This window comes from Heptranchias perlo, unplaced genomic scaffold, assembly GCF_035084215.1.
Source record: "Heptranchias perlo isolate sHepPer1 unplaced genomic scaffold, sHepPer1.hap1 HAP1_SCAFFOLD_426, whole genome shotgun sequence".
NCBI classification, from domain to species: domain Eukaryota; kingdom Metazoa; phylum Chordata; class Chondrichthyes; order Hexanchiformes; family Hexanchidae; genus Heptranchias; species Heptranchias perlo.
This window is the reverse complement of record NW_027139438.1, coordinates 174,004-189,625: the sequence shown is the minus strand read 5'-3', so window position 1 is coordinate 189,625 and position 15,622 is coordinate 174,004. Positions and strand designations below refer to the sequence as shown.

The following is a 15,622-nucleotide window of genomic DNA, read 5'->3' as shown; positions in this document are numbered from 1 at the left end:
GAGACAAAGTGAGAGAGACAAAGACAAAGTGAGAGAGAGGGAAAGAGACAAAGTGAGAGAGAGAGAGGGACAGAGAGAAAAGGACAAAGTGAGAGAGAGAGAGAGCGCGAGCGTGAGACAACTACCTGATGGCAATGTAGGCACGGCCTGTCTGCTGGTCAGGAAGGGTGGGCGAGGAAGGAGGAGAGGGCGACCTGTCCCTTCGGCTGGTCGAGCTGCGGAGACAGAACGGGAGAGTGAAAACACGGCATTACGATCACAAACATCACACGGGAGTTCACCTCTCAGGGACCGAGCCCCGCTGATCAGCTCCGTCTCCACCCCGCCTGGACACTATCCTTTCCCCTCTTCTACACGTTGTGGGGATGGGGGGGGTCTACTCCCTCCAACGGACATTCCTCACACGCGAGCCCAGACATTTGACCGTGAGGGTCGTCGCAGCCGAGTCCAATCCTGCCCTCAGCTGACGCCCCCGTACTATCCAGTAGCGAGAGTCGGTGAACAGGGAGCAGAAGGGGGATCGCCTCCCCCCTGCCCAGTCTAAGGTGGGGTGCGGGGGGGGGGGGGGTAAAACGTGACTCTGCTGCGCCATCTAATGGCCAAATCCTGCAACGACATTGTGACAACTGAAATGCTGACATAGCAATTTTCAATGGCGACGTCTGGGCGGGCAACAGGGACTAACGGTCGTGACGACACGCTTGATCACAGGGCCCCCCCCGACACAGGTGAACAAGAGCAGCCCCACCCTGACGGCCACTGAATACCCGAGACAATAAGTTTAGAGGCAGCTTTACTCTGCATCTAACCCTGTACCTGCCCCTGGAGTGTTTGACGGGACAGTGTAGAGGGAGCTTTACTCTGTATCTAACCCTGTACCTGCCCTGGGAGTGTTTGACGGGACAGTGTAGAGGGAGCTTTACTCTGTATCGAACCCTGTCCCTGCCCTGGGAGTGTTTGATGGGACAGTGTAGAGGGAGCTTTACTCTGTATCTAACCCTGTACCTGCCCTGGGAGTGTTTGACGGGACAGTGCAGAGGGAGCTTTACTCTGTATCGAACCCTGTACCTGCCCTGGGAGTGTTTGATGGGACAGTGTAGAGGGAGCTTTACTCTGTATCTAACCCTGTACCTGCCCTGGGAGTGTTTGATGGGACAGTGTAGAGGGAGCTTTACTCTGTATCGAACCCTGTCCCTGCCCTGGGAGTGTTTGATGGGACAGTGTAGAGGGAGCTTTACTCTGTATCTAACCCTGTACCTGCCCTGGGAGTGTTTGACGGGACAGTGTAGAGGGAGCTTTACTCTGTATCGAACCCTGTCCCTGCCCTGGGAGTGTTTGATGGGACAGTGTAGAGGGAGCTTTACTCTGTATCTAACCCTGTACCTGCCCTGGGAGTGTTTGACGGGACAGTGCAGAGGGAGCTTTACTCTGTATCGAACCCTGTACCTGCCCTGGGAGTGTTTGATGGGACAGTGTAGAGGGAGCTTTACTCTGTATCTAACCCTGTACCTGCCCTGGGAGTGTTTGATGGGACAGTGTAGAGGGAGCTTTACTCTGCATCTAACCCTGTACCTGCCCCTGGAGTGTTTGACGGGACAGTGTAGAGGGAGCTTTACTCTGTATCTAACCCTGTACCTGCCCTGGGAGTGTTTGACGGGACAGTGCAGAGGGAGCTTTACTCTGTATCTAACCCTGTCCCTGCCCTGGGAGTGTTTGATGGGACAGTGTAGAGGGAGCTTTACTCTGCATCTAACCCTGTACCTGCCCCTGGAGTGTTTGACGGGACAGTGTAGAGGGAGCTTTACTCTGTATCGAACCCTGTCCCTGCCCTGGGAGTGTTTGATGGGACAGTGTAGAGGGAGCTTTACTCTGTATCGAACCCTGTACCTGCCCTGGGAGTGTTTGATGGGACAGTGTCGAGGGAGCTTTACTCTGTATCTAACCCATGCTCTTCCTCACAGTTTGCGAGTACCCACAAGCTTGTCTCTCGGTCCGCTTCTTCCTCCGAGTCCGACAGCGTCACGTACTGCCCACCTGTCCTGGCCTTGCGCTTCCGGCCGGATCTCCAGGCTGGCTCACCGTCTCCCTCCAGCTCGTCCTCGGAGTCTGTCGGGGAAAACAGGGCGGGGGGGCGGGGAAGCCCCTTCAGTGTTGATTCATTCAAATGAAAATTAGGCCGGTGTCCTGGGGCCAATATTTATCCCTCAATCAACATCACTTAAAAACTGATGATCTGCTCATTTACTACAGTGCTGTCTGTGGGATCTTGCTGTGCGCAAATTGGCTGCCGCGTTTCCCACGTCACAACAGTGACCGCACTTCGAAAACTACTTCATTGGCTGTGAAAAGCTTTGGGACGTCCTGACCTCATGAAAGGCGTTGTAGAAATGGGAGTTCTTTCCTGCATGCGTTTCTTCCAGAAAATATTTCGTGATACTGTAGCCGAGTTACTTGCGAGATGATATAAAATCGTACAGCACAGAAGGAGGCCATTCGGCCCAGCATGCCTGTGCCGGCCCTTTGAAAGAGCTATCCGATTAGTCCCACTGTCTCCGCTCTCCGCCCCCCCGCCGTAGCCCTGCAAATTTTTTCCCTTCAAGTATCTCTCCACTTCCCCTTTTGAAAGTTATTATTGAATCTGCTTCCACCGCCCTTTCAGGCAGTGAATTCCAGATCGTCACAACTCGCTGCGTAACAACATTCTCCTCATCTCCCCCTCTGATTCTTTTGCCAGTTAGCTTAAATCTGTGTCCTCTGGTTACCGACCCTCCTGCCCACTGGATAATAAACTTGCAGAATGGGCGTGTAATTGGGAAATGAATTTCAATATAGATAAGTGTGAGGTGGTGCATTTTGGTGGGAAGAATAAGGAGGCCACACACTGATTGGATAATAAGAGTCTAAATGGGGGAGAGGAGCAGAGGGATCTGGGGGTACAGATACACAAATCACTAAAAGTAGAGACGCAGGTTAATAAGGCCATAAAAAAAGGCAAATCAATCACTGGGGTTCATTTCTAGAGGGAGAGAATGGAACAGCAGAGAAGTTATGTTAAACTTGTATAGAACCTTGGTTAGATCACACTTGGAGCACTGTGCACAGTTGTGGTCTCCATATACCTTGGTTAGACCACACTTGGAGCACTGTGCACAGTTCTGGTCTCCATATACCTTAGTTAGACCACACTTGGAGCACTGTGCACAGTCCTGGTCTCCATATACCTTGGTTAGACCACACTTGGAGCACTGTGCACAGTCCTGGTCTCCATATACCTTGGTTAGACCACACTTGGAGCACTGTGCACAGTTCTGGTCTCCATATACCTTAGTTAGACCACACTTGGAGCACTGTGCACAGTCCTGGTCTCCATATACCTTGGTTGGACCACACTCGGAGCACTGTGCACAGTTCTGGTCTCCATATACCTTGGTTAGACCACACTCTGAGCACTGTGCACAGTTCTGGTCTCCATATACCTTGGTTAGACCACACTCGGAGCACTGTGCACAGTTCTGGTCTCCATATACCTTGGTTGGACCACACTCGGAGCACTGTGCACAGTTCTGGTCTCCATATACCTTGGTTAGACCACACTCGGAGCACTGTGCACAGTTCTGGTCCCCATATACCTTGGTTGGACCACACTTGGAGCACTGTGCACAGTTCTGGTCTCCAAATTATAAAAAGAATATAGAGGCACTGGAGAAGGTGCAAAAAAGATTTACAAGGATGATACCAGAACTGAGAGGTTTTACCTATCAGGAAAGTCTGAACAGACTGGGGCTCTTTTCTCTAGAAAAGAGAAGACTGAGGGGTGACCTGATAGAGGTCTTTAAGATTATGAAAGGGTTCGATAGGGTAGACGGAGAGAAGATGTTTCCACTTGTGGGGGAGACCAGAACTCGGGGCCATAAATATCAGATAGTCACTAATAAATCCAATAGGGAATTCAGGAGAAACTTCTTTACCCAGAGAGTGGTGAGAATGTGGAACTCGCTCCCACAAGGAGTAGTTGAGGCGAATAGTGTGGATGGATTTAAGGGGAAGCTGGATAAACACATGAGGGAGAGAGGAATAGAAGGAGATGGTGAGAGGGTGAGATGGAGTAGGGAGGGAGGAGGCTCGTGTGGAGCATAAACACCGGGCATGGAGCAGGTGGGCCGAATGTAGTCTCTCCTTATTTACTCGATCAAAACCCCTTCATACGTGGGAAGTGTAACAGGCCCATGGTTCCCAAAGGTCTCCACCACTGGGGGCTTTCCTCACCTCGTGTCGGGGTCAGCTTAGACTAATTAATAAGAGAGCAATTGCAATGACCAGTCTACAAATCCATTACCATGCCGCTCCCAGGATAGGAGAAGGCAAACGAGATAGGTTTTGCTGTTTTAACATCCACCGACCCCTCTACGATGCCACTGCAGTTGAACAGCCTGCGACCGCTCAGGTGGTAAGGCGTAGGGGGGGGTTGCGGAACAGCGGTCAGCGATTCTGGAGTGGCGGTGTGACAGCTGTTGACGTTGGGTGTGCTTCGCAGGATATTTGAAGGGAAACGCTCGTACCTAATGCTGCCACCTGCTTCTGCAATTCCCTGTCCACCTGTTCTGGGTTTTCCTGGTACAGAGTCAAGTTTCTGCTCACCTGCAGAGAGGAGCGAAACAGAGAATGAGAATCGAGGCAGTGAGTCCCAGAGAGAGAGAATCGAGACAGTGTGTCCCAGAGAGGGAGAGAATCGAGACAGTGTGTCCCAGAGAGACAGAATCGAGACAGTGTGTCCCAGAGAGAGAATCGAGACAGTGTGTCCCAGAGAGGGAGAGAATCGAGACAGTGTGTCCCAGAGAGACAGAATCGAGACAGTGTGTGCCAGAGAGGGAGAGAATCGAGACAGTGTGTCCCAGACAGGGTATCGAGACAGTGTGTCCCAGAGAGACAGAATCGTGACAGTGTGTCCCAGAGAGAGAGAGAGACAGTGTGTCCCAGAGAGAGAGAATCGAGACAGTGTGTCCCAGAGAGAGAGAATCGAGACAGTGTGTCCCAGAGAGAGAGAATCGAGACAGTGTGTCCCAGAGAGAGAGAATCGAGACAGTGTGTCCCAGAGAGAGAGAATCGAGACAGTGTGTCCCAGAGAGAGAGAGAGTATCGAGACAGTGTGTCCCAGAGAGAGAGAGAATCGAGACAGTGTGTCCCAGAGAGAGAGAGTATCGAGACAGTGTGTCCCAGAGAGAGAATCGAGACAGTGTGTCCCAGAGAGACAGAATCGTGACAGTGTGTCCCAGAGAGAGAGAGAGACAGTGCGTCCCAGAGAGAGAGAATCGAGACAGTGTGTCCCAGAGAGAGAGAGAGAGAGAGTGTGTCCCAGAGAGAGAGAATCGAGACAGTGTGTCCCAGAGAGAGAGAGAATCGAGACAGTGTGTCCCAGAGAGAGAGAGAATCGAGACAGTGTGTCCCAGAGAGAGAGAGAGAATCGAGACAGTGTGTCCCAGAGAGAGAGAGAATCGAGACAGTGTGTCCCAGAGAGCGAGAGAGAGAATCGAGACAGTGTGTCCCAGAGAGCGAGAGAGAGAATCGAGACAGTGTGTCCCAGAGAGCGAGAGAGAGAATCGAGACAGTGTGTCACAGAGAGAGAGAGAATCGAGACAGTGTGTCCCAGAGAGAGAGAGAATCGAGACAGTGTGTCCCAGAGAGAGAGAGAGAGAATCGAGACAGTGTGTCCCAGAGAGCGAGAGAGAGAATCGAGACAGTGTGTCACAGAGAGAGAGAGAGAGAGAGAGAATCGAGACAGTGTGTCCCAGAGAGAGAGACAGTGTGTCCCAGAGAGAAAGAGACAGTGTGTCCCAGAGAGAGAGACAGTGTGTCCCAGAGAGAGAGACAGTGTGTCCCAGAGAGAGACAGTGTGTCCCAGAGAGAGAGAATCGAGACAGTGTGTCCCAGAGAGAGAGAATCGAGACAGTGTGTCCCAGAGGGAGAGAGAATAGAGACAGTGTGTCCCAGAGAGAGAGAGAATCGAGACAGTGTGTCCCAGAGAGAGAATCGAGACAGTGTGTCCCAGAGAGAGAGAGAATCGAGACAGTGTGTCCCAGGGAGAGAGAGAATCGAGACAGTGTGTCCCAGAGAGCGAGAGAGAGAATCGAGACAGTGTGTCCCAGAGAGCGAGAGAGAGAATCGAGACAGTGTGTCACAGAGAGAGAGAGAGAATCGAGACAGTGTGCCCCAGAGAGAGAGACAGTGTGCCCCAGAGAGAGAGACAGTGTGCCCCAGAGAGAGAGACAGTGTGCCCCAGAGAGAGAGACAGTGTGCCCCAGAGAGAGAGACAGTGTGCCCCAGAGAGAGAGACAGTGTGTCCCAGAGAGAGAGACAGTGTGTCCCAGAGAGAGAGACAGTGTGTCCCAGAGAGAGAGACAGTGTGTCCCAGAGAGAGAGACAGTGTGTCCCAGAGAGAGAGACAGTGTGTCCCAGAGAGAGAGACAGTGTGTCCCAGAGAGAGAGACAGTGTGTCCCAGAGAGAGAGACAGTGTGTCCCAGAGAGAGAGACAGTGTGTCCCAGAGAGAGAGACAGTGTGTCCCAGAGAGAGAGACAGTGTGTCCCAGAGAGAGAGAGAGACAGTGTGTCCCAGAGAGAGAGAGAGACAGTGTGTCCCAGAGCGGGAGAGAGACAGTGTGTCCCAGAGAGAGAGAGAGACAGTGTGTCCCAGAGAGAGAGAGAGACAGTGTGTCCCAGAGAGAGAGAGAGACAGTGTGTCCCAGAGAGAGAGAGACAGTGTGTCCCAGAGAGAGAGAGACAGTGTGTCCCAGAGAGAGAGAGACAGTGTGTCCCAGAGAGAGAGAGACTGTGTGTCCCAGAGAGAGAGATAGTGTGTCCCAGAGAGAGAGAGAGAGAGACAGTGTGTCCCAGAGAGATAGAGAGACAGTGTGTCCCAGAGAGAGAGAATCGAGACAGTGTGTTCCAGAGAGAGAGAGAATCGAGACAGTGTGACCAAGAGAGAGAGAGAATCGAGAGTGTGTCCCAGAGAGAGAGAGAATCGAGACAGTGTGCCCCAGAGAGAGAGACAGTGTGCCCCAGAGAGAGAGACAGTGTGCCCCAGAGAGAGAGACAGTGTGCCCCAGAGAGAGAGACAGTGTGCCCCAGAGAGAGAGACAGTGTGCCCCAGAGAGAGAGACAGTGTGCCCCAGAGAGAGAGACAGTGTGTCCCAGAGAGAGAGACAGTGTGTCCCAGAGAGAGAGACAGTGTGTCCCAGAGAGAGAGACAGTGTGTCCCAGAGAGAGAGACAGTGTGTCCCAGAGAGAGAGACAGTGTGTCCCAGAGAGAGAGACAGTGTGTCCCAGAGAGAGAGACAGTGTGTCCCAGAGAGAGAGAGAGACAGTGTGTCCCAGAGAGAGAGAGAGACAGTGTGTCCCAGAGCGGGAGAGAGACAGTGTGTCCCAGAGCGGGAGAGAGACAGTGTGTCCCAGAGAGAGAGAGAGACAGTGTGTCCCAGAGAGAGAGAGACAGTGTGTCCCAGAGAGAGAGAGACAGTGTGTCCCAGAGCGGGAGAGAGACAGTGTGTCCCAGAGAGAGAGAGAGACAGTGTGTCCCAGAGAGAGAGAGACAGTGTGTCCCAGAGAGAGAGAGACAGTGTGTCCCAGAGAGAGAGAGACAGTGTGTCCCAGAGAGAGAGAGACAGTGTGTCCCAGAGAGAGAGAGACAGTGTGTCCCAGAGAGAGAGAGACTGTGTGTCCCAGAGAGAGAGATAGTGTGTCCCAGAGAGAGAGAGAGAGACAGTGTGTCCCAGAGAGAGAGAGACAGTGTGTCCCAGAGAGAGAGAGACTGTGTGTCCCAGAGAGAGAGATAGTGTGTCCCAGAGAGAGAGAGAGAGAGAGACAGTGTGTCCCAGAGAGATAGAGAGACAGTGTGTCCCAGAGAGAGAGAATCGAGACAGTGTGTTCCAGAGAGAGAGAGAATCGAGACAGTGTGACCAAGAGAGAGAGAGAATCGAGAGTGTGTCCCAGAGAGAGAGAATCGAGACAGTGTGTCCCAGAGAGAGAGAGAATCGAGAGTGTGTCCCAGAGAGAGAGAATCGAGACAGTGTGTCCCAGAGAGAGAGAGAATCGAGAGAGTGTGTCCCAGAGAGAGAGAGAATCGAGACAGTGTGTCCCAGAGAGAGAGAGAATCGAGACAGTGTGTCCCAGAGAGCGAGAGAATCGAGACAGTGTGTCCCAGAGAGCGAGAGAATCGAGACAGTGTGTCCCAGAGAGCGAGAGAGAGAATCGAGACAGTGTGTCCCAGAGAGCGAAAGAGAGATTCGAGACAGTGTGTCACAGAGAGAGAGAGATTCGAGACAGTGTGTCCCAGAGAGAGAGAGAGAATCGAGACAGTGTGTCCCAGAGAGAGAGACAGTGTGTCCCAGAGAGAGAGACAGTGTGTCCCAGAGAGAGAGACAGTGTGTCCCAGAGAGAGAGACAGTGTGTCCCAGGGAGAGAGACAGTGTGTCCCAGGGAGAGAGACAGTGTGTCCCAGGGAGAGAGACAGTGTGTCCCAGGGAGAGAGACAGTGTGTCCCAGAGAGAGAGACAGTGTGTCCCAGAGAGAGAGACAGTGTGTCCCAGAGAGAGAGAGAGACAGTGTGTCCCAGAGAGAGAGAGAGACAGTGTGTCCCAGAGAGAGAGAGAGACAGTGTGTCCCAGAGAGAGAGAGAGACAGTGTGTCCCAGAGCGGGAGAGAGACAGTGTGTCCCAGAGAGAGAGAGAGACAGTGTGTCCCAGAGAGACAGTGTGTCCCAGAGAGAGAGAGAGACAGTGTGTCCCAGAGAGAGAGAGACAGTGTGTCCCAGAGAGAGAGAGACAGTGTGTCCCAGAGAGAGAGAGACAGTGTGTCCCAGAGAGAGAGAGACAGTGTGTCCCAGAGAGAGAGAGACAGTGTGTCCCAGAGAGAGAGAGACAGTGTGTCCCAGAGAGAGAGAGAGAGAGACAGTGTGTCCCAGAGAGATAGAGAGACAGTGTGTCCCAGAGAGAGAGAATCGAGACAGTGTGTTCCAGAGAGAGAGAGAATCGAGACAGTGTGACCAAGAGAGAGAGAGAATCGAGAGTGTGTCCCAGAGAGAGAGAATCGAGACAGTGTGTCCCAGAGAGAGAATCGAGACAGTGTGTCCCAGAGAGCGAGAGAATCGAGACAGTGTGTCCCAGAGAGCGAGAGTGAGAATCGAGACAGTGTGTCCCAGAGAGCGAGAGAGAGAATCGAGACAGTGTGTCACAGAGAGAGAGAGAATCGAGACAGTGTGTCCCAGAGAGAGAGAGAATCGAGACAGTGTGTCCCAGAGAGAGAGACAGTGTGTCCCAGAGAGAGAGACAGTGTGTCCCAGAGAGAGAGAGACAGTGTGTCCCAGAGAGAGAGACAGTGTGTCCCAGAGAGAGAGAATCGAGACAGTGTGTCCCAGAGAGAGAGAATCGAGACAGTGTGTCCCAGAGAGAGAGAGAATAGAGACAGTGTGTCCCAGAGAGACAGTGTGTCCCAGAGAGAGAGAGACAGTGTGTCCCAGAGAGAGAGAGAATAGAGACAGTGTGTCCCAGAGAGAGAGAGAAACAGTGTGTCCCAGAGAGAGAGAGACAGTGTGTCCCAGAGAGAGAGAGAGATAGTGTGTCCCAGAGAGAGAGAGAGATAGTGTGTCCCAGAGAGAGAGAGAGATAGTGTGTCCCAGAGAGAGAGAGAGATAGTGTGTCCCAGAGAGAGAGAGAGATAGTGTGTCCCAGAGAGAGAGAGAGATAGTGTGTCCCAGAGAGAGAGAGAGATAGTGTGTCCCAGAGAGAGAGAGAGATAGTGTGTCCCAGAGAGAGAGAGAGATAGTGTGTCCCAGAGAGAGAGAGAGATAGTGTGTCCCAGAGAGAGAGAGAGATAGTGTGTCCCAGAGAGAGAGAGAGATAGTGTGTCCCAGAGAGAGAGAGAGATAGTGTGTCCCAGAGAGAGAGAGAGATAGTGTGTCCCAGAGAGAGAGAGAGATAGTGTGTCCCAGAGAGAGAGAGAGATAGTGTGTCCCAGAGAGAGAGAGAGACAGTGTGTCCCAGAGAGAGAGAGAATCGAGAGAGTGTGTCCCAGAGAGAGAATCGAGAGAGTGTGTCCCAGAGAGAGAATCGAGACAGTGTGTCCCAGAGAGAGAGAGAATCGAGACAGTGTGTCCCAGAGAGAGAGAGAATCGAGACAGTGTGTCCCAGAGAGAGAGAGAGAGAGAGAATCGAGACAGTGTGTCCCAGAGAGCGAGAGAGAGAATCGAGACAGTGTGTCACAGAGAGAGAGAGAATCGAGACAGTGTGTCCCAGAGAGAGAGAGAGAGAGAGAATCGAGACAGTGTGTCCCAGAGAGAGAGACAGTGTGTCCCAGAGAGAGAGAGACAGTGTGTCCCAGAGAGAGAGACAGTGTGTCCCAGAGAGAGAGAGACAGTGTGTCCCAGAGAGAGAGACAGTGTGTCCCAGAGAGAGAGACAGTGTGTCCCAGAGAGAGAGACAGTGTGTCCCAGAGAGAGAGACAGTGTGTCCCAGAGAGAGACAGTGTGTCCCAGAGAGAGAGAATCGAGACAGTGTGTCCCAGAGAGAGAGAATCGAGACAGTGTGTCCCAGAGAGAGAGAGAATAGAGACAGTGTGTCCCAGAGAGAGAGAGAATCGAGACAGTGTGTCCCAGAGAGAGAATCGAGACAGTGTGTCCCAGAGAGAGAGAGAATCGAGACAGTGTGTCCCAGAGAGCGAGAGAGAGAATCGAGACAGTGTGTCACAGAGAGAGAGAGAATCGAGACAGTGTGTCCCAGAGAGAGAGACAGTGTGTCCCAGAGAGAGAGACAGTGTGTCCCAGAGAGAGAGACAGTGTGTCCCAGAGAGAGAGACAGTGTGTCCCAGAGAGAGAGAGACAGTGTGTCCCAGAGAGAGAGAGACAGTGTGTCCCAGAGAGAGAGACAGTGTGTCCTAGAGAGAGAGACAGTGTGTCCCAGAGAGAGAGACAGTGTGTCCCAGAGAGAGAGACAGTGTGTCCCAGAGAGAGAGACAGTGTGTCCCAGAGAGAGAGACAGTGTGTCCCAGAGAGAGAGACAGTGTGTCCCAGAGAGAGAGACAGTGTGTCCCAGAGAGAGAGACAGTGTGTCCCAGAGAGAGAGACAGTGTGTCCCAGAGAGAGAGACAGTGTGTCCCAGAGAGAGACACTGTGTCCCAGAGAGACAGTGTGTCCCAGAGAGAGAGAGAGACAGTGTGTCCCAGAGAGAGAGAGACAGTGTGTCCCAGAGAGAGAGAGACAGTGTGTCCCAGAGAGAGAGAGACAGTGTGTCCCAGAGAGAGAGTGACAGTGTGTCCCAGAGAGAGAGAGACAGTGTGTCCCAGAGAGAGAGAGACAGTGTGTCCCAGAGAGAGAGAGTCAGTGTGTCCCAGAGAGAGAGAGAGATAGTGTGTCCCAGAGAGAGAGAGAGACAGTGCGTCCCAGAGAGAGACAGTGTGTCCCAGAGAGAGACAGTGTGTCCCAGAGAGAGACAGTGTGTCCCAGAGGGAGAGAATCGAGACAGTGTGTCCAAGAGAGAGAGAGAATCGAGACAGTGTGTCCCAGAGAGAGAGAATCGAGACAGTGTGTCCCAGAGAGAGAGAGAATCGAGAGAGTGTGTCCCAGAGAGAGAGAGAGAATCGAGACAGTGTGTCCCTGAGAGCGAGAGAGAGAATCGAGACAGTGTGTCCCAGAGAGAGAGACAGTGTGTCCCAGAGAGAGAGACAGTGTGTCCCAGAGAGAGAGACAGTGTGTCCCAGAGAGAGAGACAGTGTGTCCCAGAGAGAGAGACAGTGTGTCCCAGAGAGAGAGACAGTGTGTCCCAGAGAGAGAGACAGTGTGTCCCAGAGAGAGAGACAGTGTGTCCCAGAGAGAGAGACAGTGTGTCCCAGAGAGAGAGACAGTGTGTCCCAGAGAGAGAGACAGTGTGTCCCAGAGAGAGAGACAGTGTGTCCCAGAGAGAGAGACAGTGTGTCCCAGAGAGAGAGACAGTGTGTCCCAGAGAGAGAGACAGTGTGTCCCAGAGAGAGAGACAGTGTGTCCCAGAGAGAGAGAGACAGTGTGTCCCAGAGAGAGAGAGACAGTGTGTCCCAGAGAGAGAGAGACAGTGTGTCCCAGAGAGAGAGAGACAGTGTGTCCCAGAGGGACAGTGTGTCCCAGAGAGAGAGACAGTGTGTCCCAGAGAGAGAGACAGTGTGTCCTAGAGAGAGAGACAGTGTGTCCCAGAGAGAGAGACAGTGTGTCCCAGAGAGAGAGACAGTGTGTCCCAGAGAGAGAGACAGTGTGTCCCAGAGAGAGAGACAGTGTGTCCCAGAGAGAGAGACAGTGTGTCCCAGAGAGAGACAGTGTGTCCCAGAGAGAGAGACAGTGTGTCCCAGAGAGAGAGACAGTGTGTCCCAGAGAGAGAGAGACAGTGTGTCCCAGAGAGAGAGAGACAGTGTGTCCCAGAGAGAGAGAGACAGTGTGTCCCAGAGAGAGAGAGACAGTGTGTCCCAGAGAGAGAGAGACAGTGTGTCCCAGAGAGAGAGAGACAGTGTGTCCCAGAGAGAGAGAGACAGTGTGTCCCAGAGAGAGAGAGACAGTGTGTCCCAGAGAGAGAGAGACAGTGTGTCCCAGAGAGAGAGATAGTGTGTCCCAGAGAGAGAGAGAGATAGTGTGTCCCAGAGAGAGAGAGAGACAGTGCGTCCCAGAGAGAGATAGTGTGTCCCAGAGAGAGAGAGAGACAGTGCGTCCCAGAGAGAGACAGTGTGTCCCAGAGAGAGACAGTGTGTCCCAGAGAGAGACAGTGTGTCCCAGAGAGAGAGAATCGAGACAGTGTGTCCCAGAGAGAGAGAATCGAGACAGTGTGTCCCAGAGAGAGAGAGAATCGAGACAGTGTGTCCCAGAGAGGGAGAGAATCGAGACAGTGTGTCCCAGAGAGAGAGAGAATCGAGACAGTGTGTTCCAGAGAGGGAGAATCGAGACAGTGTGTCCCAGAGAGAGAGAGAATCGAGAGAGTGTGTCCCAGAGAGAGAGAGAATCGAGACAGTGTGTCCCAGAGAGAGAGAATCGAGACAGTGTGTCCCAGAGAGAGAGAGAATCGAGACAGTGTGTCCCAGAGAGAGAGACAGTGTGTCCCAGAGAGAGAGAGACAGTGCGTCCCAGAGAGAGAGTGTCCCAGAGAGAGAGAGAATCGAGAGAGTGTGTCCCAGAGAGAGAGAGAATCGAGACAGTGTGTTCCAGAGAGAGAATCGAGACAGTGTGTCCCAGAGAGAGAGAATCGAGACAGTGTGTCCCAGAGAGAGAGACAGTGTGTCCCAGAGAGAGAGACAGTGTGTCCCAGAGAGAGAGAGACAGTGCGTCCCAGAGAGAGAGAGACAGTGCGTCCACATAGAGAGAGACAGTGCGTCCCAGAGAGAGACAGTGCGTCCCAGAGAGAGACAGTGCGTCCCAGAGAGAGACAGTGCGTCCCAGAGAGAGACAGTGCGTCCCAGAGAGAGACAGTGCGTCCCAGAGAGAGACAGTGCGTCCCAGAGAGAGACAGTGCGTCCCAGAGAGAGAGAGAATCGAGACAGTGTGTCCCAGAGAGAGAGAATCGAGACAGTGTCCCAGAGAGAGAGAATCGAGACAGTGTGTCCCAGAGAGAGAGAATCGAGACAGTGTGTCCCAGAGAGAGAGAATCGAGACAGTGTGTCCCAGAGAGAGAGAATCGAGACAGTGTGTCCCAGTGAGAGAGACAGTGCGTCCCAGAGAGAGAGACAGTGTGTCTCAGAGAGAGACAGTGTGTCCCAGAGAGAGAGACAGTGTGTCCCAGAGAGAGACAGTGTGTCCCAGAGAGAGACAGTGTGTCCCAGAGAGAGACAGTGTGTCCCAGAGAGAGACAGTGTGTCCCAGAGAGTGACAGTGTGTCCCAGAGAGAGACAGTGTGTCCCAGAGAGAGACAGTGTGTCCCAGAGAGAGAGAGAGAGAGAGTGTCCAAGAGAGAGAGAATCGAGACAGTGTGTCCCAGAGAGAGAGAGACAGTGTGTCCCAGAGAGAGACAGTGTGTCCCCAGAGAGAGAGACAGAGAGAGTGTGTCCCAGAGAGAGAGACAATGTGTCCCAGAGAGAGAGAGAATCGAGACAGTGTGTCCCAGAGAGAGAGAGAATCGAGACAATGTGTCCCAGAGAGAGAATCGAGACAGTGTGTCCCAGAGAGAGAATCGAAACAGTGTGTCCCAGAGAGAGAGAGAATCGAGACAGTGTGTCCCAGAGAGAGAGAGAATCGAGACAGTGTGTCCCAGAGAGAGAGAGAATCGAGACAGTGTGTCCCAGAGAGAGAGAGAATCGAGACAGTGTGTCCCAGAGAGAGAGACAGAGTGTGTCCCAGAGAGAGAGACAGTGTGTCCCAGAGAGAGAGAGAGAGAGAGACAGTGTGTCCCAGAGAGAGAGACAATGTGTCCCCAGAGAGAGGGAATCGAGACAGTGTGGTCCCAGAGAGAGAATCGTGGTTGGTAGACAACGTTAGCAGGGTCCAGGAAGAATCAGCACACCGAGGAAGGAACCGGAACAGAAGGGCAGCGTCCCGCTCACCCTGCTGGAGTATATGGGGACGTTGGCGATGTTACTGGGATCAAGAATCTTGCGTCTTTTGATCCCCGTACTTCGGATTCGGGGTTGTGGGTCGACCAGCTCGACCTCACTGTCACTGCTCAGGTTATCCTGCAGGATAGGGAGGGAATCAGAATCATTTACCCCTTCGAATCAGCTCACCCATCACCTCCCACTGCTCACTCATTATTTCATCCCCGCCATAACTGGGCCCCAGGAGTGTTTGATGGGACAGTGTGGAGGGAGCTTTACTCTGTATCTAACCCTGTACCTGCCCTGGGAATGTTTGATGGGACAGTGTAGAGGGAGCTTTACTCTGTATCTAACCCTGTACCTGCCCTGGGAGAGTTTGATGGGACAGTGTGGAGGGAGATTTACTCTGTATCTAACCCTGTACCTGCCCTGGGAGAGTTTGACGGGACAGTGTAGAGGGAGCTTTACTCTGTATCTAACCCTGTACCTGCCCTGGGAGTGTTTGATGGGACAGTGTAGAGGGAGCTTTACTCTGTATCTAACCCTGTACCTGCCCTGGGAGAGTTTGATGGGACAGTGTAGAGGGAGCTTTACTCTGTATCTAACCCTGTACCTGCCCTGGGAGAGTTTGATGGGACAGGCCCCCACTCCGCTCCTGATCCCTCCCCTCCCCAATGCCCTCGTTCCACACGCATCCCCTCCCTCTCTATCTCTCACTCTCCCCATCCATTCTCTTTTTCTCCCTCTGTCTCTGACACACTCACATGTTCCGTCTCTGTCACTGTCTCTCTCTATGTCTTCCTCTGTCTGTCTGTATATCCCTCCCTGTCTCTCTCCTCACACACTCTGTCTCGTCCTCCTTCTCTATCTACCTCTTTCTCTCCCACCCTCTCGTTCTGTCTCTCTCTCTCCCTCCCTCACCGTCTCTCCCACCCTCTCAGCTCACACTCCCTTCCTCTCATCTCTCTACCTCCGACCCTCTCTGTGTCCGTCTCTCTCTCTCTCTGTCCGTCTCTCTCTCTCTCTCTCTGTCCATGTCATTCGCACCGTCTGACTCTCTCTCTCTCTGTCTCTCCTTGTCTGTCCCTCTCACAGTCA

General features: G+C 52.9%; 1 protein-coding gene across 1 annotated transcript in view; it reads right to left on the bottom strand.

The window, feature by feature from the left end:
- The window catches only part of nfatc2ip (nuclear factor of activated T cells 2 interacting protein), a 29,343-nt gene extending 14,093 nt beyond the window's left edge, over window positions 1-15,250 (bottom strand). The window contains exons 1-5 of the mRNA XM_067978927.1: window positions 15,242-15,250; window positions 14,534-14,662; window positions 4,560-4,638; window positions 1,977-2,106; window positions 126-215 (exon numbers count right to left, since the gene is read on the bottom strand). Of these exons, the coding sequence (XP_067835028.1) occupies window positions 126-215; window positions 1,977-2,106; window positions 4,560-4,638; window positions 14,534-14,662; window positions 15,242-15,250 (437 nt within the window). The remainder of the gene's footprint in view (window positions 1-125; window positions 216-1,976; window positions 2,107-4,559; window positions 4,639-14,533; window positions 14,663-15,241) is intronic.
- Window positions 15,251-15,622: the final 372 nt, after the last annotated feature.